The sequence below is a fragment of the Gallinula chloropus genome (genome assembly GCF_964237585.1).
Source record: "Gallinula chloropus genome assembly, chromosome: 3".
NCBI lineage: Eukaryota > Metazoa > Chordata > Aves > Gruiformes > Rallidae > Gallinula > Gallinula chloropus.
The window spans coordinates 91,018,694-91,043,065 of NC_140087.1; the positions used below are offsets into that span (position 1 = coordinate 91,018,694).

A 24,372-nucleotide genomic window follows, 5' to 3' on the forward strand; every position below is an offset into this window, starting at 1 on the left:
CTTCTAAAAGGTTCCTGTTACAGGAGAAATTCCCCACTAAAGAAATGTTCTATTTAAAAGGAAGATTTTCATTGTATGTATCTTTATTATTACAGCTATCTACATATCCTTCTGGTGGCTCAATCGTGTTCAAAATGGTGGTGAAAGCCTGTGAATGTAGTTCTGATCTCTCATAAGCAATCAGATGTAGAAAGGAAATTTTATAAAAAGCTTTATTGACCTTTGAGATCTCATCAATATTTAACTTAACAGAAGTTTTTGCAAGGATTATTACATTCAAAGTATTGCAAATATTTTCTTAACTAAAATAAGTAATTGCCATATTCTTTATCTTGGATCAGTTTAATTAAAACAAAGGTACTGAAAATACAAGACTAAACCCAGGGTAACATGTCCAGCAGTAACACTGCAGGGCATGTAAAGTCTGGGGGTTTGTATTTTTATTTAGACTCCATTATAGTACATGGAGTTTCCAATATAATTTCCATATACTCTCCACAGAACTTTGATAACCCAGTTTATCTGCTAACAGCAAAAGCAGCTAGGAAGAGCTTAAGAGGTTAAGAAAGCAAGCTGCAATAGCAATATATTTTCTTGGTCATCAACTGTAGAATACCATGACAAGTAGACAGGTCAAGTATTTGGCCAACAGAAACTAAACATGGACTAAAAAAGGAGCATAAGTGAGTGGTTACAGATTTAATGGTGCTCTAAAGCTGCAGGGAAGAAAAAAAACCAAACATCCTTAAAAAACCCAAAAAACCCCTCAGCTGTCTAGTGACTCTTCAAGGGTCAACCATTCAATGAAGAAGCTCTGATCTGGCTAACTTCAGAACACGAGCATCAGCTGTGTACAAGAAGTACCCAACCATTTTTGCTAGCTGGATGTTGAAAAAAGGGTGTTAAACATGTTGCTTCAGCACATTTGGTGAAGAGCAAGCTAATTTTAAAGATTTAATTAAAAAAAAAAATTAACACTCAGATTTGTTTGACAGAAAACTAACTTCCCAGAAAGCAAAGTGCTCTACATCACGCTAGAATTCCTCCGGTTCTTTCTTGATGAACTATTTTTTTTCTCTCCTTTTTTTTTTTTTTTTTATTTTCTGAAAGCAGCAGTTCTAGGGAGCAGTTACTGAAAAGCAGTGCTGCTTCCCTGATGCTTACAAACCCCAAATCTTTTAGGAAACAAATTCTGCTTAATGCTACAGAGAGAATTTATCTGCTATCACACTGCAATTTGCTATGTCATTTTACCTCCTTCTGATGAGTTTTTTTTCTTTCTCCAGCTCTATTAGTCAGAACTTACATAAATTAGCCTTTTAATGGACAATTTGACATAAGAGTTCTGTGAAAGGCATGTAAAAACACTCCTGACAATCCAGACATTTTGTTCTGACAATATTAACAACTTCTGTTAAAATCATTAGTACACAGCTGAATTGCACAGCATATGCACTCAAGTTGTTAAGGCTTAAATTAGCAAGCCATTATGTAAGCAAATTTTAAAGCATAATTTAAAAGAACTAAATGACAAACACCCTGTAAAAACACCTGACAGACAATTAGGGAAATGTTTCCAAGTTGTCTTTCTTTCCAAGCATAAATTGCTGACATTATACTAAAATGAAAATAATTTCAGTGAAACACAGATCAGGATGTGAATCCTAGTATTCAAGCACTGATAATCAACGTTACCTTCTGTGATCACACTGTAAGTTCAGTGAAATTAGTTCTCATGTATCTATAATGTACTTTACATCCCAACTTCCTCCCAGTCATCCTTTATGTATGTAAGTAGAAAAACGAGTATGCAAACCTCTCCACAACTAACATTTCTGGAAAACATGGGGAAAATGTTGGCAAAACTATTTTTCAGTGTTGTTTCCAATTCTTTTCACTTTAAATTTGATCAAAAATTGTAATCCTAATGAAATGGTGGAATGGTAGACTGATTGCTATGGAGAAATATACGGCTTAATCTGGAACATTTGACACACATCGGACTCCTTGCCAAACCCCGGAGAAGCGCCAGCTGGACGTTTTGCTGGCTTCTGCACTGCTCTGACAACCCCCAGAAGTTCACATCAGAGGGGAGAGTGAATGAAATGAAGTAACTTGAACCCGTTACCATTTTGGCAACTGAAATGCTGGCATATGGAACGGAACTGGAAGGATCCAGAGCAAAAGTGTAAACACTCTATAAGGAACTGACAATACCTACAAAATACTGTGCCAAATTAAAGGCAAGTGGTCAGTCATTCCTGCCAGCTCTTCTCTAAGCACCTACATGACGTCCTTCTAAAATGCCATCTCGCATAAAATCCTGTACTAATAGTATTCTGCTTTCTTTAAAAATATATGCAAATCCTCAGTGCTCACGGTGAACAGGTTGCTACATACTCCTAACTTTGTTACTGAACACTACAATATGAAGGAAAACACTTTCTGCATGGCATACAGCAACCAAGTTCTCAAAACCGGCCACTGCTGGTGTTATTAACACCACTAATACAGTGAATACTCCCACTCCCCACAACTACATTTAAGCCTGATTTCAATAACCAAATTAGCTAACAGTCCTCTTACCTGACAATGCTTCCATTAAATGTGGTTTGCCTGCAACCACATGAAAGGGGAGCAGGCTCAGGTGAGAAGCATGCAGAGCTAACCAAGATTCACAGAACAAAGAGGAACTTAAGATACATATTTAGTTATGCATTTTGACATATCAGAATAAAAATATCATTAAAATATAACTTTTTTATGGATGTACCACTTTCTGCCAATTAATTTTTTAGGTGCACTGGAGAAGTCTCATGATAAACCTAGGATGCTTCCTAACTCCCGCTACAAGGAATTAATATTTTGGGCTGTCCTTTATTATTTTAAACAATGAGAGAACATATTAAGTTCTGCTACATATTTTTGAATCACTCCTTAAAATATATTTGGTACTTACTTGAAGAGGTGAAGAACAGCTTCAAAGGCTTTGCCTGCAGTATTACCTAGTCCAGGTAAGGAACTGATACATTCCTCTACAGCCACAAACAACAATATCATAAAAATATTTTCTGAAAACTTAATCTTCAATTTATTTTTTTTAATTGGGTTATATTTCCTTCCAATAAGTCACATGAAAAAGATTTCCCAAAGCTTTACTGTACTGGTTGCAAAAGTCTTTTTCTAAGCCAAGAGCATTTATATCCAAGTTACACCCATTTGGTCTTATTCACCATCTTCTTACTCCATTTGGTCTTAAATTCACTATCCTTCAGTTTAAAGGTTACTCTTATTGTTTAAACTTACTCTATTTCTAGGTATTGATTATAATTTCTCTAGCTTTTGTCCCTCTACTCTCTCTAGTCTTCTATGATGAGCTCCTGACTTCTCTGACTATCCTCTGTATGACTTTGTGCCTGTCACAGTTTAAGTTTCTCAATGGTGGGCAGCACACAATACACAACTTCCCAGGTGAGGCCTCATTAGTACTACCAATGCTCATTTAATTTTCCAGCTCTACAGGAAGCCTTGAATTTGAAGCTTAACTTTTCCTGGGCTTGGTAATTCAGTAACTCATGCTTTCCACCCCTGTCCTGTTGGAACAGGGTGCATAGGTTTTAATATTAAGATAATTTGTTGTGGTAAAAATCTGTGTCTAGAGTACAAGGCTCATCTAAACATACTAATACTAAATTCACTCAATAAAGAAGGGTTTCTCCCTATCTGTAGATTAGTCAGGAATGTTGAGGCACTGGAAATAATTAACAAATAACATTTTTCTGGTGTACCTTTATATTAATTACACCACTTGTGTTGCTTATAAAAGGTGTTATTTGATAGGTGTGTCATCATATTTTGGAATTAATTCATTCTGTACATTCCGTTAGCTTTCAGAGACAAGCACTGTGAAAGCAATTGTACTAAATTAAAAAATTCCCCATGTTCCTCACACAATCAGGACTAAGTATTGGATACTCTCCCCAACTCGCAAAACTTTTCAGCTGTTAAAGAGATGCAGCTCAACTTCACCAGAAGTTAAAAAGGATCTTTTGACATATGTTATTATGGCATTTTCTCAGCATCTGGAAGTTTCAACTTCAAAACAGCAAAGCCAAGGCAAGTGCAAATGACAGAGATACATTTAATTGAATTTAGAACAATCCACGAGTCAGGTACATCATCAGTACACGTCTTCAGAGTACCCAGGTGTACTGTGGTCTGTTCTATGGATCCAAAGCAACATTATTCAAAGATGAACACTTAAGCTTTCATATCATCAAAGACACCCTCTCTACTGCATGTGGATGCTATTTAGTTCCCAACTGAAGTACAAAGGGACCCTCAAACACATAAGCAGGTGAAGTTCACCTAGATTGCTCTCGAAAACCTAGGTAGCTAAATTGTACCTGTGGCACTTGTGGCACTTAAGAGCAATGCTGTTCCTGGCCCTAAAGTCTCTGTTGCAAGCACGTTGGCCTCTTAGTACACCCCAGCGGATGCATCAGTGGTGTGCTGCCTTGGTAACAAATCAATACCAGGCTGAAACTCCTCTCACTCTGTCCTAAGTGATTTAGATTAATAGAACGGAAAAGATCTGGGAGCCCTGGATTATTTCAGCACTATGTTCAGAGTACCACACAGACAACAGTGGAATGAAGCTGCAGTAAGCTGTAATTCATAGCCATTAGAAAAATAACCGCACTCTCACAACACAACTGCCTTTGAAAAAAACTACTACAATATGCAGGTGTATATAAATCATTTTCCCTGGGTGTTTCACAGCACTAAACTGCAGGTTAGGGGGTATTCTGTGACATAAACTGGGGCATACCACCACTTCACAACGCAAGTGTAGCACCATCATCCACACATCCAAAACTACGCTCAATTGTAATGGCTTTGCACTCATTTAGGCTGAAGTGCCAGTGAAGATGGCACATTCCCAGAGCTAGAGTCCTGAACACCACCTTTCCAGACCTCCCTGAGGACAGGCCGTAAGGACACACACCGTTCTGCTCACGTGCTTCCACCCCTTCCTCTGTGTGCAGGGCACAGAGATGAAAGAGGAACTGCCCTCACCTTATGTCAGTAGTGGTGAGTATGCCAGTACTTGATCCCAAAATTCTGGGAGGTTTTTGAAATGGTAACTACACATTCGTGAAGGACTCACTCCATCTTGTTCACTATACTTGGGTCCAGTTTTAAGAGGTTATCTTTAGCCTATGCAAATTATTTCCAAGGTAAAATCAAAAAGCTGATTTCACAAGAATTCACTGTGCAACACAGCAAACCATACAAAGCAATGTAAAATCAGAATTAAGACTAGATTTCCTGAAGTTGATGGAAGGACTTTGCATGCAAAACTGCTAACATAAGACATATTTATTAAATTAACTTTCTAACAACCTCCACTATTTAGCCTATTAATAATTCTCAGTTCTTAATTAATTTCTTTCATTGTCCTAATTTTGACAACAGCCTTGGGTTTCCTTGCTGGGCTATATTGGAAGTGTATGTTCAGCTAGGGGATGGGCAGGGCCTGGGTGTTAGGATTCCTGTTCTCCCACCCTCCCCTTTGGACTATTATAAAATTTATTTCATTTTTTTACATTAGTATGTTTCCCAGTTAACTAACAACATTATAATAATAAATGATAAAAAGCATGGATTCTAACCACTTTGTCCTCCTTTGGGAAAGCATCCAAGGAAGCAGAATAAAAAGAGAAAAGAAAAAAAGAAGAGAAAAAGAATAAAAATAGGCAAGTATTAATAGACAGATTTCAAAGAAATGCAATTCTAATAACTCTCTACAAAGAGATAAAAGCATAAAATTTCCAAAGAAAAAAGAGCTTTAAATAAAATGATTACATTACTGCATATGTAGAAAACCTATTTTCCCACCCTAACCCACAGAAGCATAAACAATACAACAAACAAAAGGCAAGCTACAAATGAATGAACACTTCTCCATTTCTGTGACTTGAAACAGCGGGTGAAGTAAAGTAACAGTAAGTTGATTAAAGACAAGTTGTGTTATATGCACTTCAGTGAATAATGTAATGTAACATATCAAAGTAAACTTTATTTTCATAGACTTGCTCTAATGACACCACCTGCAGGTGATGCAGTGTAACGCATATATTTAATATTAAAATATGAATATGTGAATAATTTTGTACAATACACCTACAGAATTTTTTCAGAATATGAATTTATTGGACTTACAACTACATCAGGGCTACAGAAAATTCTCAAAGATTAAATGGGTATTTTTCTGAAGGGTTTTTGTTTGTTTCACATAAAATTTCAGAAGCCCTATTCAGTTGACAGTTAGCCAAAAGATAGTGAAAAGGCCATAAACTAGTTCTGTTGTGAACAAGATTATCTGCTAAAAAAACTGAGAACACTTTTAATGGAATCTATTTTGATACAAACAGTGCTGACACACTTCCCTTACAAAAGACTAGAACCTTAAAGCCATATCTTGTCTCATGACAGATAATGAAATTATTCAGGCTGTAAAAGGATATTTGTAAAATGTTCCATAACACACCATAGTACTAGACGATCAGCCAAAAATAATCCCTGGATAATGGTCTTCCAAATATAGATCCTACCACTCATGCACAAGTGAGTAGCCAGTTTTCCTCGTGAGGGACTGACTGAACAGAGGATATTCTTGGACACTTCAGTTTTTGGAGAGCTACTGCAGCAACTGCACAGCATCAGAGGGAGACAGATCTGTCTCACCTGCCTGAAAGTAGAATACTTAATCCAGATTAATCTATAGTTTTACTTTTAAAATAAATTTAAAATACATTGACATAACACTCTCACTGTGGTGAGAAGTGGGTGGGGGTTTCTTTCCTAAGAAAAAAGCCTGTCTGATTTTGCATAAAAGAAATGTATAAATGCATACAAAAAAAGAAATCTAACACTAAATGAGTTCAGTAAAAAGTTGTCAATGTGGAGTTGTACCTGAGCAAAAGGGTTTCTTCTTTCATTCTATGAAAACCAAGTCTGCTTTCTTCATGCCATCACTCCTCAGTAGAACTATACACTATGTGTTCTTTCTTTTTAATGAACTCTGTGAATTTTAAGTATCCCCACAATCATTAAATACATTGTTCTATTTTATACACACCTCCTAACGAAGTGGTGAATGGAACACAAGTAAAATGAAGCATGAAATGCCAAACTCAAGGTGAACAATCTGCAGTGTGACAACGTCAAGGAGGTTTTTTTTCTTAAGAGTACACATCAGAAGACTTACATTGTTTGATCGCAGAGAGACACGACCTCCACAGCGAGCACAAAACTTGGTCCGGCAATAAGAGCATAAATGGCCACAACCATCTGCAAACTTTGTTTTATGACAGATTCCACATGTTGGAGCATCATCCTTGTGCTCTCCCTGGTAACGGCGGGCTTCTTCCCCTATCTTTCTTACTTGCTCTTTATAGCTTTCAAATTGTTGATGCAACCTCCTGCATAGATGAGAAAAAAGTTTATATAGCAAGAATAGGAGGAAATACTACTACTGCGTTTTTCTTTCTGACAATTTACAACTCTACCTAAGCATGTTGACAATAATGAATGTACCTCATATCAAACACATATTGCACATGGAAGACTATATAGGACAATCTAAAAGAAAAAAATAGCAGACATATGCATTCCTATTAGGTTTACTTCAAAGCTCATGAGCAAGTAATTTCCCTTGACCAGAAATTGATCCAAATGGAAAAAGATGGCAAAAAATGCAGTATTACACAGAAGTACCTACCATGTACAGAATGAAAGCAAAATACAATTGTCTGACCAAATCTGCATTGCTGTTAACTCCCTGTTGCTTATACAGCAGGTATAATAAAAAAAGTATAAATTAATCTCAGTTAGAGTGTCACACTTCTGTTTTCAAAATCTAAATTGCTACAACACACAACTTAAAGATTCAACAAGCAGCCTACAATCACACTGGCCCTACAAGAACCTCAGAACAATCTTCTATGTCAAATCTATATATTAACCATCTGTAGTATTCTCACTTGTTAAGAGACTACGCAAGGTTTGTCGTCCCTCAATATTTCTTCCAACATTTCTGCAGGAGTATACAGGAATATTATTAGCAGGTGTATAGATTCCTAAGATGAAGACTGGTGTTCAAAGAAATAACATTTCTCCTCCAACTGCCTCAAACAACAAACTGCCTGACACTATGCCCATTAACTGCCAAGTGTCCTGCTACCCAAAAGACCCAGCTTCTCATCACCAGCTCAGGGAAGAGCACTCAGCCCTTTGAGGGGCTCACTTCCCCTTTGATAAGTCAGGAATAATCAAAATTAAATAGGGATGAAAATCTTTCTTATCGTTAGGATTTTAACTCTGAGGAAAAGTATGTTCTCCTGTTGGTTTCTATGAAATTTTGTCAGCAAGGATGATGTTTCAAAGGGGGACCTGCTAACGGTCCAAGGACTTTCAAGAGGGGCAATTCAGCTCCTCTCCTGCTCCCAGCTGCAAGCTGTTACTGCTTTTTCAGCACTGGATGTTGCCATTCACCAGGTCCTCCTCAGTGAGCTACCCCATGGACCACAACCAACAGAATATTAATTTTCCTACAGAAAAAAAAAAAACAACGACCCAACAAAACCTACAAAACAAACCCAAAACCAACCAAATGAAAAATACCAACCGATTTCCCATCATTTTGCTTCACTCCACTTTGATCTAGGCACTGGCTTATGAAGAGGGTAGGACATGTGCTCCTGAAGCCAAAAATGGAAAGGATCAGTGAGGAGCAGGATCAAGCAATGAGCAGTGAGCTCAGCTGTTATGTGAAACCCCACTCTGAAGCTTAATTAAAAGGATTTTTTTTTTACTCCGTTAACTATCTTACTATTCCTCAAAACATGCAATAAAGACACTTCTGTTGGTGCACTAGGACAGCACTGCAACTTCTGACCTTTATCATCATGAGCTTGAGCAAAGATCTCAGACAACCCAAGTGTGAGAGTCCAGTAGGGCACATTTTACAACTCAGTCTTTTCACCATGGTATGTGGACCCCACAGGCCCTTCACTGACATTTTCAAATGTTGCTTCAAATCTCCATCTCCATGGATAACATTAAAAAAAATTGTAACACATCATGGATAGATAAATAGATTATAAGGGAATCTTGATTTCAATAAATTGTAACATTGGGGTATTGCCTATAGAGGTCTTGATGATATCCTTCATCTCCACCTGCTTTGAGCTACCTGATTGTTTAATTAGCCTTGACACTCACACCAATCTATTTCTAGTGAGACATTTATGTGTTTCCATGGGAGTCTGGGAACATCTATTTTACAACAGAAAAAAAGAAATCCTGAAGTGCAAAAAACATCTTCCACCAATGCTATTTTATAAAAGCTTTTTGTGGTTGGTTGTTTTGAGGGGGGTTTTGAGGTTGGGGGGGGTATGGTGGTGACTATAGCAGAAGGTGCATACAAGTTTATGACCATTCTTGTTACTCAGTTTAAATGTCCTTTGACATGAAACTGCAAATATTAGGTCCCACCTGACAGAAAATGTACTTATTTATCTATTTGTTATGATTCAATTCTTTAATACACAAAATCTATCAGCAGCTGTTGCATATGAAAATAAGTAAGAATTGTTGGGGACAAATACAATTCACATTCATTAGAAAAAAAAAATCCCTCCAGGTGCAGATGTAAGAAAACATTAATATTCTCTTAAATGTGTGTATTTACATATTGTATATATTTAATATTACACTGTTGATATGTTAAATATTTTTAATATTTATGTATCTACATTTTAATATTGCTGAAATAGAAGTACCCTATTTTTTTGTTCTGTGTCATTCTAGCCACATATCTTCCTTAATGGACCTACCTTCTTTAATGTGCTGTCTCAATGTAATAAAACTCTGGGTTGCTCCAAGAGCACCTCTTTGTAACACTTATGTGTGAAACCCCACCCTTTCTAGAAACAGAGAAGTGCCTGTGCCTGATGGCCCAAGACTTCAGTATTGATCCACCTTTCATTATCTAGTAAACTTACTTAAGCTTACTGGGACTGTTTAGTCTGGAGAAGAGAAGGCTCAGGATAGACCTTATTGCTTCCTACAACTACCTGAAAGGAGACTGTGGGGTCAGCCTTTTCTTGTAGATATGAAGCAATAGGACAAGAGGGAATGGCTGCAAGTTGTACCAGGGGAGGTTCAAGTTAGAAATTAGGAGAAATTTCTTCTCAGAAGGAGTAGTTAGGCATTACAATGGGTTTCCCAGGGCGGTGGTGGAGTCATCATTCCTTGGGGTGTATAAGGAAAGGTTGGATGAGGTACTTAGGGACACGGTTTAGTAAGTAATACAGGTGGAAGGGGGCCAGAAGCACAGAATCAAAGAATCACAGAATTTTAGGGGTTGGAAGGGACTTCCAAGAGATCAACAAGTCCAACACCCATGCCAAAGAAGGTTCCCTAGGGCAGGTCACACAGGTCGGCATCCAGACAGGTCTTGAATATCTTCGGAGAAGAAGACTCCACACCCCCCTGGGCAGCCTGTCCCAGGGCTCTGTCACCCTCACTGTGAAAAAGTTCTTACGCATGTTGGTGCAGAACTTCCTGTGCTAAACAGTTGGACTAGAGGATCTTGGAGGTCTTTTCTAACCACAATGATTCTGTGATTCCATGATTACATAAACTTTCCACTTAGGTGTGGAAAGACCTTTCCACACATAGGATTAAAACTATTTCTCTCTTTATGAAGAAACAACAAGAAAAATGTCTACAAATCCCAGCAATACATTTGAGAACATAGAAGAAGTCAAGAACCTTGAAGGGTAAGCCTCCTCCAACAATATTACTGCCATGCTTCATTTGTGCAAACCTCACAGCTCCCAACACAACAGCATCTCCATAAATTGGCTCTGCCTGTGCAGGTACCTGGAATTGCACATCCACACAGGCAGCACGTGTGTATGTGGGATCAACAAAAGATCATAGAATGGGTGAATATTTGGGCACATCAGATCTCATTAGACTGAAACACACACACACACCCAACTACTGTTGCTAAAATTCTGGAAAACACCGATCCACTGAGAGAGGCATTACAGCATCACAGCTATGGCTCCTTTTCTGGACTCAAGCATCAGGCTCAGAACTGTACCACATGTACATGAGAGGATGGCACCACCACTGGCAGTGCAAGACACGAACCAATAGAGTTTTCATGCACACACTGAAAGACTTACACCATTCACTTTTATGGTAGAACAGCGCAATGTATATTGAGGTTTCTAGGGTGGTTTCTTTCCCCAGGAAAATGTGGTAGGGTCTTCTAAGCTTTTATTTCAATGGCATTTGACACAAAAAAAGCTTCATCTGTGTGTAATACATGTAGCACATCTTCAATCAAACATGCAATATTTTCTGTTGACAGTGCAAGCTAGTAAAATAATTACTGGGGGGCAATTCTGAAAACCTTTACTCATGTCTTCATGTACTCACTGAAAACTGTAAGCCTTGGAGGATGCTCATATCATAAGCATCTTACACACATCAAACTTTTCAGACGGCTCACTGATAAGTAGGACAGACAAGGGACAGTGAGGTAATCTGTAATATTGAATGATCAGAAAGTGGCATATAATACCACGCAGAAGTTACCATTTAAGTTGTTGGGGGTTTTTCAGCTGACCCAAGAGGTATATTTATGCTGCTGCAATCATCTCTACTAAGCTGATACTAAAATTACAATCCAAGAATGGAATTTTTGATTAACAGGCTCTGTTATCACTTCTTTGCTGGTTTACTTTTAAATTCCTATAGTGTGTAACCTATATGAAATCGTTGCACATATACGCTGAAGATTAAAAAGTGACAAAATGATTCACTTGCCTATGTATGATCTGTCTGCACAGGCTTTCTAAAAAATGCCAGAGATTTGGGTCACCTTTATGCGCAGTCACATTTTACATGATTTTTAAATGAGGTACGAAACTGTATTTCTTTACTTCCTTAAAACTCCAGCAGATGGCAACACAGATTGCATCTTCACTCTCCACGTTCACTCAAAACTGTTCAATCTCTAAATCTTTAACACGTGATGTAACATTGTAAAAATATTATGCCCTGACATGAGTTCAAGTTGGTAGAAAAAGTGCCACCTTCTAAGTGACACAGTCTTATGTAACTACCCTCCAGCGACTATCGCATCCATGAAAAAAACACAGCAGCAAAATGCTGCACTTGCCCTGTTCACCCATGTCACGCAAATATATAAACAGAGAGCATAGACCTTTTATTTTTTCCCCATAAAATCAGTGGGACTTCAAGCCATTCCAGTTCTTAGCATTCTTCTTTATGGCAAATAAAATGAGCAAACAAGAATGCAAACTCAGATTCGTTTCCACAGTTTATTCTCCTGGAGGAGATGTACAAAAGATGAATACTTCATTAATATGCTGATAAGGTAACATCTTTGGACAAAATAACGAGACTTCTTAGCACTTCTGGATATCTAATATGCCCATGAAGGCATAGATCTAAAAACATGTAGTCAAACGTCGGGAGGCTAGGCTGAAGCTGTGATAAGAAACCACTGTTCAGCAGCTCCTTAGAGCTGGAATGCTTCCGTCTCTCCAGGTGTCCTGCTGCTCGGCCAGAGCTGCAGGTACTTGTCTCATGCAGATCTTCCCAGAGGGAGCAGCGTGGCACCTAGTTTTTGCCTCAGCCCCACTAGCATCATAGCTGGGAAAAGCTGTCGACTTGTGATGGATTTGGGGAACACACACGTTCAACAACAAAGCCAAGACAGGCAACCTGAGCACGATGTGATGGATAATTTTGCCTGAATAAAGAGAAACGTGGAGTTTAGGGGGAATCTAGAATGTGTGGACCAGAAGATCTGAAGGTCAGTGAATAAGTCTAGATGTCTTTGCTGATTATTTCATGCATCTTCACATCACACAGAAATCTGTTATTAAAATGTATATCCTCTGCACAAATAGGACAAATTAGGTTGAACAGTAAATAAACTTAGCTAACTCTTCCAGCTCTCAAGTGCTTGACATACCAACATCAATGTGTTAGCATATTTGAATCTCAGGGTGGTTTTGGATGCTTGGGGTGTGCTGCTTTTTGGCATGGATGATGACTGATTTGGTTGGTTTGTGAAGCCCAAATAACTGCTGAATGTACTCATATTGCAAAATATTGTACTTCTGAGAGAATATGGATGTTATGCTAATATTCCTTTATTATTCCTATTGATCTAATTTTTTTAGTTTGTGTGAACTGCCATTTTAAGAGTATAGAATTTGACTGTAAAAAATACTCACCAAATTGTGAAACAGATATGAACCCAGTTAATCAACTCATTTTTAGAGCAGAAAAGGGCATGTTTGTGTAAGCGTAATAGGAGCACTAATCAAAGGGCTGCAAATTGAAGAGTTAAAGGCTTCCACGTCAAAATCTCAGATTTTACCTGCCTGGAAGGTTTCTTCACTCTCCCCTGTTCATTCAACACACAATTATGGTTCAACTCTATTATTCTTTCACCTGCTATCTATGACATTTTTCACCTCACCAGCACAGGATTTTCCACCTGGATCCTGCTGGGGTCCAGCCCCTTCTCCATATGACAAGACCTCTTCTTTCTCCTTGTTTCATTGGTGCAAACCCAAATTTGCCTGTAATTAATAGGTCAGTTTCTCTACCTCAACATTCTTCCCATTCTGTCCAAGCCAAAGTCTTTGGCATAGATTTCCATCTCCTGTTATGGATGACCTGTACATCAGACTCCATAAACTGAAATACAGATCTCTGCATACCCCCAGCAAACCTCAACCACCACCTCCATTCTGCCTGCCACTCCTGACCAGTAACTGTTGAGTTATACTGGGCTCGGACCTATGTAATGCCACTCCAGACCAGTAACTGTTGAGTTATACTGGGCTTGGACCTATGTAAACATTCACTTCAGAATGTTATATAAGCCTCAGAGATTAATTTTGCAAATTAGAAAAGCACACCAAAGTTTAGCTAAATTCCTATCAGTCCATCTTAAAACATGCAGCTACCATCAGCTCATCCCTCAAGTCTGTTTCTTGACAGTGCAAGCCTGTCCTGATAATCTCATCAGACGCTTGCAACAAATATAATTTAATTTATTTTACCTTTCTCTTTGTATTCTGCCAGCGAGCCCCCTTTTCTACTGCATAAAACATAAATGGCTTATCTTCACCTTCAAAGACTTTCACAGCCTGTTTCCACCTTGCTTATCATTTCTCATTCAGTGCTGAGATGCTTCTGCTTGAGTTAAACTTCCAAGCAAAAATCTTTTTGGTTTTCTCCTTGTTGGCCCTATACATGGGAGTATTAGTAAGAACACCATCCCATTATCCCCCTTCAAACTCTCCTTTGCCTTGATGCTAGAAAAGATCTGAACAAAAAATAAGTTATTGGTATGTTAAAACTTTTACTTATCAGACAATACAGACTCCCCTGTCTGCTCCTATTATTTTATTATTTGCTTAAACTTACAATGCAGGCTGCCCTTGGGGCTAAGACTGCCTCGTTTCCAGGTCCGTAAAAACCCTCACTTGGAAGGGTTATATGACAAGTGCTTCCAGGCAATATGGTAATGCAAAGCTCCCAACATTATTCACAAATTCATGAAGTTACTTTTTTATTTCTTTTTAATAATTTGATACTTTTTAAAATTTATTTTTAATTGTTTTATGATTCTATTCATTTACTTTGTGGTTTCTGGCCCTCAGGCAATATACTCATCCTTTTCCCCACATCCGTGCGGGACAAAGATTTTTCTTTAATGAATGTTGGCGTTTTCCTATACGACTATGACACTAGGAACAAGGAGCAGCACAGCCATAAAGCACTTCATGATGACATTCATGATCAAGTTTAGACTTGGCCAAGACAAAGGTTTCATTTACAGGTCTCACATGGTAGTTCAGCCCCTGGCCACCATGGCTGGAATTAAAAGTTGTTCACATGCAACAGATACTTACACCCTATGTACAAATGATCTCAATTCCAATCCCCTAATCGAAAATCTTATCAATTGCACACTACCTATCAGTATCCTAACAAGACTGTACAGGCTGAGGCAAAAAAGTGCCTTGCCTTGGTCAGAAAGTCCCCCTCCTCACCATACCAGAGCACACTGGCACTGTGGCTGTGTTCACCAGGTCTTACCTGGTTTCTTTTCACCAGTGGTAACTGTCATTTGCAAGGTAACGATATACTAAGGGCAGGTTTTCAGCAAGGATATAAACGGGCTCATTAAATAACTTGTATAAAATGTCATTTTGCAGCTTCCTGTAAGTTTCCTAATGTAGGTTACTGGAAAAGTTTATTTTCATAGACTTCTATTTGTTTTTTAAAAATAACCACGGCCCACAAACAGACTTCCTCCGCCTCAGACAACTGAAGAACCGTGAGTCAGAAATGTGCCATATCTACAATACGGAATTTACTTTTCAGCTTCCCACAGTTCCTCCCAAATGACCATTACCCTTTCTGAGGTATAAGAAAAACCAGACAACTAAGCAAACAACGCAGAACAGTACTAAAAAAGGCCTGGCTGAAGAATTCAGAAAGAAGCTGTCTATGTCTTATACTAAAAAGCACTTAGACGCTGAGATATATTTAGAGTTCAAGGAAACAGTGTCTTCTGCGGAAAAAATAATTAATGATTATTCTTTGCTTAAAAACATACATTCCTATGTCAGGGCTTTTATGAAAAATGAAAATAATTTAAATCAACTGGTTTGTTTTCATTTTATTTTAATATATTCTGAGTTCATAAAAAGATGGAAACCAATGCCACTTCCACTGAGTGCAAATTCTAAGCTTATGTTCCAAAAATTAAAATCTTATTTTTTCACTAAAAATGTTTCAGTTAGGAGAGCTTCCATGGGGGGGGGGGGGGGGGGGGGGGGGGGTGTTGAGTGAAAATCATTACATTTCAACAGTGAAATATTAGCTGGAATTTGAATGTTTTAACAAGCCAGAAAAAAATTGAAACAAGACTAAAAGAGGAGGGAGACAACACCCTTCCACCTGGTGCTGTTCAGTTCAAACTCCTTTTCAGAACTTAGAGCCCTTGCACAAAACATTTGTTCTCCCTTACTTGGCCTTTTTAAGGCCCTTCTACCCAATTAAATTAATGATCTGGAATCTAGAAACACATTCTCCAAAGGCTGCCTTGCACAAAAATAAGGAGGAAGACCACTAGATCACAGCACATCTTTGGTCTCCTGGAACAAAGTCAAGTCCAGCATGCCTCTAACATTCAGACCCTCTGTGCCTTAGGGCTTGGTACCACACTGCAGAAACCATGCTATATTTGCTAAATGTTCAGCCCTTCTACTTCTTTTACCATCCTATTTTAGCTATAGCATCTGCCCTTCCAGCTATTGTTTGAACCTCACTTACTCATCATCAGTCCCACGGGTTAGACTCCTCTCTCATCCCACTGCTGCCAGCTTCCCAGGCGAGAACACGCCTGTGCCCTAATACAGTCAACTCAGCGCTTTGCTAGAGCAACACGTAACAGATTTAGGAAGCTGCATCATGCTGAGAGGAGACATGACTCTACCCACTTGCGTTATACCATCATGCTTCCATGGGCAGCCTTAATAGGCCACTTCTGGTTCTACACTCCTAACATGACCTAAGGAAAGTGGATGGAGCTAAACACTGTCACCACCATCTCAAAACTGGGAAAACAATCACGGGAGTCAAAGAATTTTAGACAAACAGGGAAAAAGCCTAACACAAATCCCCACACAACAGATATAGGGGAGCAAGAGAAAAAGCTTCACCTGTAAAAACAGTTAATTGCAGGGGAAGCCCAGCACAGCACCACAAAGACCTCCATAGCATCAGCAGACTACTCAAATAGTATGCTGCCCAGAGACATGGGAGGATGTTGGGGACCCCAAAGTCATCAGGATCCTTTACATCAGGCTTCCTCTACCCAGTGCTTTACATGGACAGTTTGGCCAGAACCAGTAGAAGAGTGGAGAGAACACCCCACAATGTGTTGATGCCTTGTCCTTTGGACTTAACCAATACAGGCATTTTTACACACCTCTCACCTCTGTGGAAAACCTCACCAATTGTCAGTTGTCTCGTGTTACCTTCACAGAATCATAGAACCATATAATGGAATGGTTGGAAGGATCATAGAGTTCCAACCCCTCTGCCACAGGTAGGGCCACCAAGGCCTGGATGTACACAAGGTTGCCCAGGGCCCCATCCAACCTGGCCTTGAACACCTCCAGGAACGGGACATCCACCTCTCTGTGCAGCCTGTTCCAGAACCTCACCACTCTCACAGCTCTCCTGCAGTTTCCTGTTTAATGTCTGTACCACCCAGCTCTCCTAACACAGACCTGCAGCAGGAGAGCAGCGGGTTTGCACTGAAAAGTTGCTACCAACTCCAAGTGACAGAGTTCAACGGGTTTCATGAGGTCATACATGTGATGCTGTTAGCAGCCTGAAGTTTGCCATGCAACCCCTTAAATACCCCTATGTTACAGTCCCTCCCTTATCGAATTGTTAAAACAAGCACTCAGGACCAAGCATCATCTACCTAATAAACACAGGACCTACACAGATACTCTTTTTTTTTTAAAGATTGCTCTAATCGCTCACGCACCAAGACTGCACCAGTGAACATATTATTTTACTTGTGGCATTCACACATCCCCTGTTGCAGGAAAACCAGCCAATAATAAGCAAGCAACAGCAGTACTCATGCAACCATGAAGTGAAAAAAAATCCAGGAAACTGAACGGGGTTAGACGTGAATGAAGGGAAAAGAAATCTGAGCCCACAGAGTTGCATTGATTCTTATGGATTTGGACAGGGGCTGGGGGAGAAGAATTAGAAAGTGAGGAAGAGGGTGGTAAAACCATTTACTGCAGCAGAAGTTTTGGCTTGAGCTGATCTTGAAACTGCACTGTCAAAACCAACAATGTTTAGAGATGAAGTCCTAGCATTTTTCAAGGTGCAAATTAAGTATTGTTTGTATGTGACTAACTGAGATATGTCCCTCTCCAGCTTTCCTGTAGTCCCCTTTAGGTACTTAGCCTTTACGCTCTCCCCAGAGCCTTCTCTTCTCCGGGCTGAACAAACCCAACTCTCTCAGCCAATCTCCATTACCCCTTTGAGGATCTTCATGGCCCTTTTCTAGACTTTCTCCAACAGGTCTATGTCTTCCTGCTACTGGGAAACCCAGAGATGGGCACAGTACTCCAGATGGGGTCTCATCAGAGCAGAGGGGGAGAATCACCTCCCTTGACCTGCTGGTCACACTTCCTTTGATCCAGCCCAGGACACAGTTGGCCTTCTGGGCTGCAAGCACGCATTGCTGGTTCATGTTGAGCTTTACATCACTCACCATCCCCAAGTCCTTCTCCTCGGGGCTGCTCTCCATCCAGCCTTTATTTGTGCTGGGGGATTGCACCAGCCCATGTGTAGGACCTTGCACTTGGTCTTGTGAACTTCATACAGTTTGCATGGGCCCACCTCTCAAGCCTGTCAAGATCCCTCCGTATGGCATCCCTTCCCTCTACCCTGTTGATCACACCACACAAGCTTGGTGCTGTCAGCAAACTTGCTGAGGGTACACTCCATGTGCCTGCTTAAATTTATGAAATCAGGGCTTACTCTGATACCAAGAGAATTATAAAAATATTTAAAGGCAATAAAGTAAGGTCAATGTGCCTTTTTCTTTCACTGGTATATTTTCATTCTCTGCTTTCTTTACATAGTGCAACAGATGAACTGTGTTTAGTACAGGTGCATGGCAGAAAGCAGAGATCCCAAAGACACCCAGCCATGCTAGTACCATCTGAGAGGTTATAGGGCATGTCCTCTTACAATACTGCACTGGCAGATACAAGTTATTTTCATACACAGTTGCTTATAAAAAACCCAAAAGCCCTAAACATGTTGTATACAAGCTTCTATAGAACACTCTGAAAAGGACTGCTGGAAAGTTCCTTAAAGAAAGTTTCATCAAGATGCAGGGGGAATCTAATCACCGTCTTCCCCATCAAACCAACAGCTCTGGATTTTCTCAGAGCAAGATGAAACATCACCATTCATAAAACAAGCGTGCTTCCACATGCCCAAGAATCAAGAGCTCTGATTAGCAGCTAAAAAGGCAATGACCTCTAATGTAGAGAATGAATACCAAATCACTCCATGAATGTTTTGTCACTGAGTCCCACTGAACTGACAACTGTCAAAAAGCAGGGACAGAGTAGCTGGAAGTACCAGTAGAATATAGTCAGTTTGAAAACAGATACAAAAACTGTGCTACCTAATCCTGGGTGGGTTTTAGTTTTTTTTTTTTTTATTTGGCCAGATAAGAAGCAAGACGTTTCCACCTCTAGTTTTGTAGCAGTCTGTTAAAAGTGGAATATTTCAGGTACTGGATCATAGTTTTGATTAGCAGCTTCCTAAGTGATGCCTTCATCATCTTCATTTGCCTAAGTATTACTGAACTACAGCATCATGCTCTCTTCCACATGTACTACAAAAGACATGAAAAACCTGCCTTCTGAGTGAGCTGACCTGTGTCAGCTCGTGATGGCATAACACTGCTTTAATGCCACTACTTCGCTGAAAGAAGCACAAAATGATCCTTGGAGCAGCAGTCTCTGAGGCCCATAGGAAATTTCTCCAGTAAAATACTGATTTGTGAAGTGGTTCTGCCAGCAAATTCCTCTTAAAATACATTAAATCAATGAGTAAACTATAACTTGATTTATTTTCTTTTCAAAAACATCAACTTCATTTTATTATGGAATACAAATATCATTTATTTGAGTTAAACTTCACCAAAATCATATTTTTTGTGAACAAACAAAACTTAATCTGTTTCAGAATGAAGGAAAAGAGAATTAAATAGTGTTCTCTTCCTTTTATTGAATTAATTTATTGAATCACATAATATGCTACTGTGGGCATATTTTTTCCAAAGGATGGTCATCACATCATAACCAACCAGCCATAACATGGCGAATAACATGGCGGAGGGGTGTGTGTTTACAGTGGAAAAGCTCAGTTTAAGGATTGAAGACAGCAGATAAAAAAAGATTAATTAAAATCCTCAAGGAGAGATTTTAAAAGTAAGGCACAAATTTGCACCTACACAAAACCCCAAACACAGGTACCAGTACTTACCTCACTTACTCCAAATACAGAACTACTAACCACTAAACACAGTAAGGAAGCAGTGCATGAGAGAGAGAGAAAATAAGAGAGAGGCCCATTTATCCAACTGAATGATATCAGGCTGTAGCATCACTAAATTCAGGTGGCTGAATCACATAACCCAGGTAGAATTTGTTCTGATCAACCAAGCTACCTACAACAGAGACACTCTCCAAGTCAGTGGGGAGCAGAAAACCCCACACATCAGATGAGACCACCCAAAGTCTTAAATGATGAGCTACCACTTACAGGAAGCTGTTCATGTATGGACTTGGAGTCTTAAGCTATTAAAGTGGTTCGGAAAACCCCAGGCACAGCAATACCCAGGGAACCTAGCAGAATGATATCATCCGCAACTGAGAAGTAGTGTTGTTCTTTGTCCCCACCAAGAAGCCATAGGAAACAGAGGCTTATGAGCACCTCTTCTAAAATTTAAGCTTACGAACACCCAGCAAGTCAAGATTTTTTGTATCTTAAAATACTACTGAATGAAAAATTCATCATGTCTAATACCCCAAAGGCTGCTGCAGGCTCCTCTAATTCAGTGATGGAATCATTTTTCATGCTAGGTTCTTCTGCCCCCAAAATTAAATTACGTCGTGACAGTTGGTGAAGTGACTTTTTTTGGTGTCAATATCACGAGAGACTGAAATGCTGGATTAAAATGGCATCAGCCGTCACTAATGCCAACACTTGCAAAGCATAATGCATTTTTTCTTTCAAACCAGTTTCAAAACCAGTTACTTAGTGAAACCCTAATAAAGCTGCAACCAGCAGCCAGGGTAAGAATAGACCCTGCTATACGCTGAGAATATCACTTTTGTTACAATCACGCAGTGAGAAAAGATGCTTAAACGCATTACAATCTGCTTCTAACAGCGCAACACAAGCAAGGAGGAACAACCCCCAAATCCTCAGCACTGCAGTATATCCCGTCAGTCATCTGGCACCTGTTAAAAAGTTTGGAAAGTTGCGAGGTGTGGGTACTGGTTCAACATAACAGGAAATTACTGTGGAGCAATGTTTATTAAAACAGCTTTCTGAAACAGTCTTTCTCGCACAAGCATTTGAAAAACGAAGAAAAAAATCTGAGTATTTTTGGCATCCAATGTGTTAAACAGATGATAGGTATCAGATGGCAATGCAGGGTGAGCAGCAAAAATATGACAAAGCACAGTGGTCTGTAAACAGAGCAAAGCTACTGAAATTCTCACTACCATATGGTGGCAACAAACAGGACACGTGCAAAACAGGAAAAGATCTCACAGTGAGGGGTGTGATAGGAGCCAGCAAGATGCAGCACTGAAGAAAAAAAATTACAATAGGACTGCAAGCACAACAGTGATAACATTTCAAATTAATTATATTCAGCTGAGGCTCAGTGTGTACAGTATGTCTTCTACCTAAAAATAATTTAACAGACTCGCTGAAAGCATCTCTAATTTATCATCCTGTTCACCTTCCTTTATAATATCCATATTACAGGGAACAAAAAAGGCTCGCACATCTATTTTAAATATACCATCAAAGAGCTTGAACATGAGATAATGATTACGCTTGTCTCCAGCATTATTTAATTCTCTTCATTCTTCTGGATGCCAAAGTAAACACAAATGAAAAGCATATGGCATGTTAGTGAATTAGAAAATTAGAAAAGGAGAACATTAACTGGTTTTATTTTATGCTTTAAGCATGGCACATGGTAAAATTAAAAATTTCAAGGCTTTTTATATTTGTGATTTATTTTAATTCCCTCTTTTAATGTACTCTCTACTGAAGTTAAATGTTCTCAAGAATACCATTTGTTAAAGAAAACCCATTGCATGCTCTCTACATTTTTATTACCTATTTTTTCCCAAAAATATCACTCACATAACTGTTTTAAGAAGATTGTCTTGAGCTTGAAATTATTCTCAGTAGAAAAATGGGAGTCTCTTGTGGTGAGCATCCTTGCTTCTTGATGCTTACTGAGACTGTACAAGCTAAGAATGAAATCAGTGTTAACAAAGAATTCTTCTGCAAAAGTCTCTTATCTGATGAAGTTGTGGGGTAGAAAACATGAGCCTAAAATTAGTAGAAATTATTTTTCTTTGATCTAAACCTCCACAGCAAGGCCTATAGAAAACCATGACATTCAATTTCTGTTTTTCTTCTCATTGCCTTCCTGTTTTCTATCAAGAGATTGATTAATTCCTAAGCTTCCTATTCTTCTGAAAAGACATTCCCATAAAGAAATTTAGTTCAGTACTGCTAATATATCAAAATACTGATTTTATTCCTGTAATTATGCATATTGAAAAACTGTCACACGGACAACACAGATGAAGGACACCAAGAGGGATACTTCAGTAACCACGTGCTCATTCATCACATCTAGCAGAACCGCTGGAGTTCTCTCCTGAGGAGCCATACTAGTCATAACCATGATTTTTAGAGGCGGAAAGCTTCTGCCAACCCATTTCCCATTTAAGTCCTGACAGAAAACCCCCAGGGCTCGTTTTAAACCAATAATATCTTAAATAACAGGAGCGAGTGTCCTTTGGGAAACACTGCACAAAGTCTACTAACCTGTTTTATGATTCTGCTGCTACTCTGAAAAGCCCATAAATTTGGCAGAGACACGTTTCCTCAAAGCTTTTCCTCGGTTAATATTTTCCTACTTTTCTACAGTGGTTCTCACAACAGCCCATTAAGTAAGGTGCATTCACAGAGCTTCAGGCTCCCTGATAATTTCTGACCACCACAGGGGTCCACAGGTTGCTGAGCCATCATGTGCAGTAACGTCAGCCCTCCAGAAAATTTGGTCCAGTGCCACAGAAGGCACCACGTACAAACTGGACGCTCTGCTGTAGCTGTGTCTACTGATCATTTTGCAAGTGACCAAGTCAGTATTTGTTCTAGAATACTTGGATCTAACCTCATCATTAGTCTCCTACCTATTCTGTAGCAAAAAATGGTACTTCATTCCCCTTGGCTAGCCCTTTAGAGAGCCAAAAACTGTACTAAGGATTTACTTCCTGTCATATCCCAGAATTTTCTTAACCTAAAAATGGATTTCCAGATGGAACTAGATGTAAAACAAGAATATCGTTCTTTTTACATCAGGATTTCTTACTGCTTGAGCCAGCAGCCTCTGCTAATCTAAGCAGAGTTCTTGTGGTTTTGATGATCGCTGACTTGTCCTTCTGCCAAATTCACAGATTTTTCACAACCACAGGGAACAGTCATAGAACAGGACCACTATTTTGTAGTCTTGTTCTGTGCCATATTTTTTAAAAAGCACTGACTCCCTTTCTTTGGGGTACATGATGTAAAATTCAAAGCGTGCTTAAGTGACATTTTTATCCAGGACATTGTGCGATATTCTCTAAAAGCTGAATTGAACAATGATGCTGTATGGGTACCACTGAGATCCTAAAACTCAGATCATGATAATTTCTCATCAGCCCAACAACTAACATTTTTTTTCCATCAGCTACAATCCAAAGAGCCACCAGTGCCTTTCCAAAGAAGAACTGAAAATCTGGAGGCTTCAAGAAAATTCCTGGAGCTGGCCAACAGTACAAATACTGAGACTTTCTATGTTTCAAAGAAAATCACCTACCAAGCCATCTGTGCAGTACACCACGTCATGGTCTAAAGCCAGAATAGCAAAGAGGTGAGCTGGGACCAAGAACATTGACATCATCCAACCATGTCACTGATGTGGCCCCATATCTGCAAGCTTCCCAAACAGCAGGACGTTAGGTACAATTCGCCAGACAAATTTGTCATGTTGAATGATGGTGCACAACAAATCTGGCTTGCTGGATGAAAGGTAGTATTTTTCCTACCTGAAAACAGACAAGAAGTCTGGGTAGCAGGAACTCTCCCTTTCACCTTTTCATCCACTCAATAAAATGCCAAGATTATCAAAATAACATCCTGATTTGTGCATTATGTGTATATTCAACAATATGAGAAAGAAAACCTCTTGCTGGGATTGCACTAGTGTGAAACGCTGTCTCTTCCCCTTCAGGAGGACTTGGCAGGATATGGAACACTGCAGGACAAACAGGATTTTTTTTTTCTTCTGTGATGAGAACTGACATAAGAGATTTTTGC

General features: G+C 39.2%; 1 protein-coding gene across 3 annotated transcripts in view; it reads right to left on the reverse strand.

The window, feature by feature from the left end:
- RIMS1 (regulating synaptic membrane exocytosis 1) overlaps positions 1–24,372 on the reverse strand; it is a gene marked incomplete at both ends in the record, with an annotated part of 323,509 nt that overhangs the window by 197,363 nt on the left and 101,774 nt on the right. For all 3 annotated transcript variants that reach the window (XM_084261705.1, XM_084261704.1, XM_084261703.1), the window contains one exon: positions 7,274–7,487. In XM_084261705.1, coding sequence (XP_084117831.1) covers positions 7,274–7,487 — 214 coding nt within the window. The remainder of the gene's footprint in view (positions 1–7,273; positions 7,488–24,372) is intronic.